At 47.7% G+C, this 1117-nt stretch overlaps 1 protein-coding gene across 1 annotated transcript; it reads left to right on the top strand.

Annotated features, from left to right (window-relative positions):
- Positions 1-15: 15 nt before the first annotated feature.
- Positions 16-189, top strand: PENARI_c349G07070 (uncharacterized protein; the record flags this gene model as incomplete). Its single annotated transcript, XM_022638308.1, has 1 exon — positions 16-189. A coding segment is annotated over one exon (174 nt), but the record flags the coding sequence as incomplete, so codon positions are not given.
- Positions 190-1117: the final 928 nt, after the last annotated feature.

Genomic DNA, 1117 nt, shown 5'->3' with positions numbered 1-1117 from the left:
TACTTACTCCGTCAGGCATTCCAGAGCAACCGAATTGCCATCTCCGGAAAGCTGAGTCTGCCCGCGTGGTTCCAACTCCCTTTGGTGTCCAAACACAGTCTTCCGCTGTCGTACAGCTTCTTGCTCACTCTCATCGGCCGAGGTGCTATTGTCCTGGTCGACAGAGTCATGTTCCTCCTGAAAGGATGAATCGTCCTCTGTGGTATCGCCTGTAGCGGATCTGGATGGACTACCAGTATCCTCAGACTCAGAAGATGACAAGGACAATGCACGTTGCAATCGGCTTCGAAAGTTTTGTCGTCGAGGAGTGTGCGAGAYTTTTCGAATTCCGCCCATACTTGCGTCTGAGGTACGCAGGGGTGACGAGTGGTCTTAGTTCTGATTTCCTGTGATAGGAGGAGGCGCTCCGGCTTTATGGCATGTTGTATTCCGGGACCGGATTTGAGTGTTTACTTGCTCGTAATTGAGGAGTGGATTGCAAGCGCACGCATTTTTCAATCCTACCGTAGATATCTATTTCAAATACTGCACATTTTGAACAATGTCTCACTAAGAGGCGGGTCAGACAATATATTTCAACGAATTGGTGAAACAATGGGGAATTGTCAACAAGAACGGGCTCTTGTGGCCGCGTTCAACGTTGTTGATCCTCAACGAAGCAGAGTGCATCAAAATTTGAGGCGTTGTTGATTCTCAACGAAACATAGTGTATCAAAAAATGAGGGCTTTTTGGTCTTCAGAACCCTGAATTGGTGCAAGTCGTGAGAGTCTGATACCAGGTCACCAGGCTGGGCCAAAGCTCATAAACACACAAAGTCGCTTTTTACGTGCCACACTATAATCTTCTGAACTCAACAACACTACATCTTTGAATTTACTTTCTGCTGTTTTCTTCACCCGTTTTCGGCTACTTTCGCAACTTGCGCGAGCATCACCATGTCCCAACGTAGCGCACACGGCTGGCCAGAATGGGAAGAGAAAAATCTTCTCCCATGGTTGGATGCCCATCCGAAGCTGTCGTGGAAAGCCCTCTCCGACGCATATTATGAAGAATATCAGGTGCATCGAAGCGTTGAATCTTTACGAGGGAAAAAGTACCATATTCTGCGGAAGCAGA

Source organism: Penicillium arizonense, assembly GCF_001773325.1.
Source record: "Penicillium arizonense strain CBS 141311 chromosome Unknown PENARI_contig349, whole genome shotgun sequence".
Taxonomy (NCBI): Eukaryota; Fungi; Ascomycota; class Eurotiomycetes; order Eurotiales; family Aspergillaceae; genus Penicillium; species Penicillium arizonense.
The sequence above is the reverse complement of the archived record's forward strand: the minus strand, read 5'-3'. Positions and strand labels throughout refer to the sequence as shown.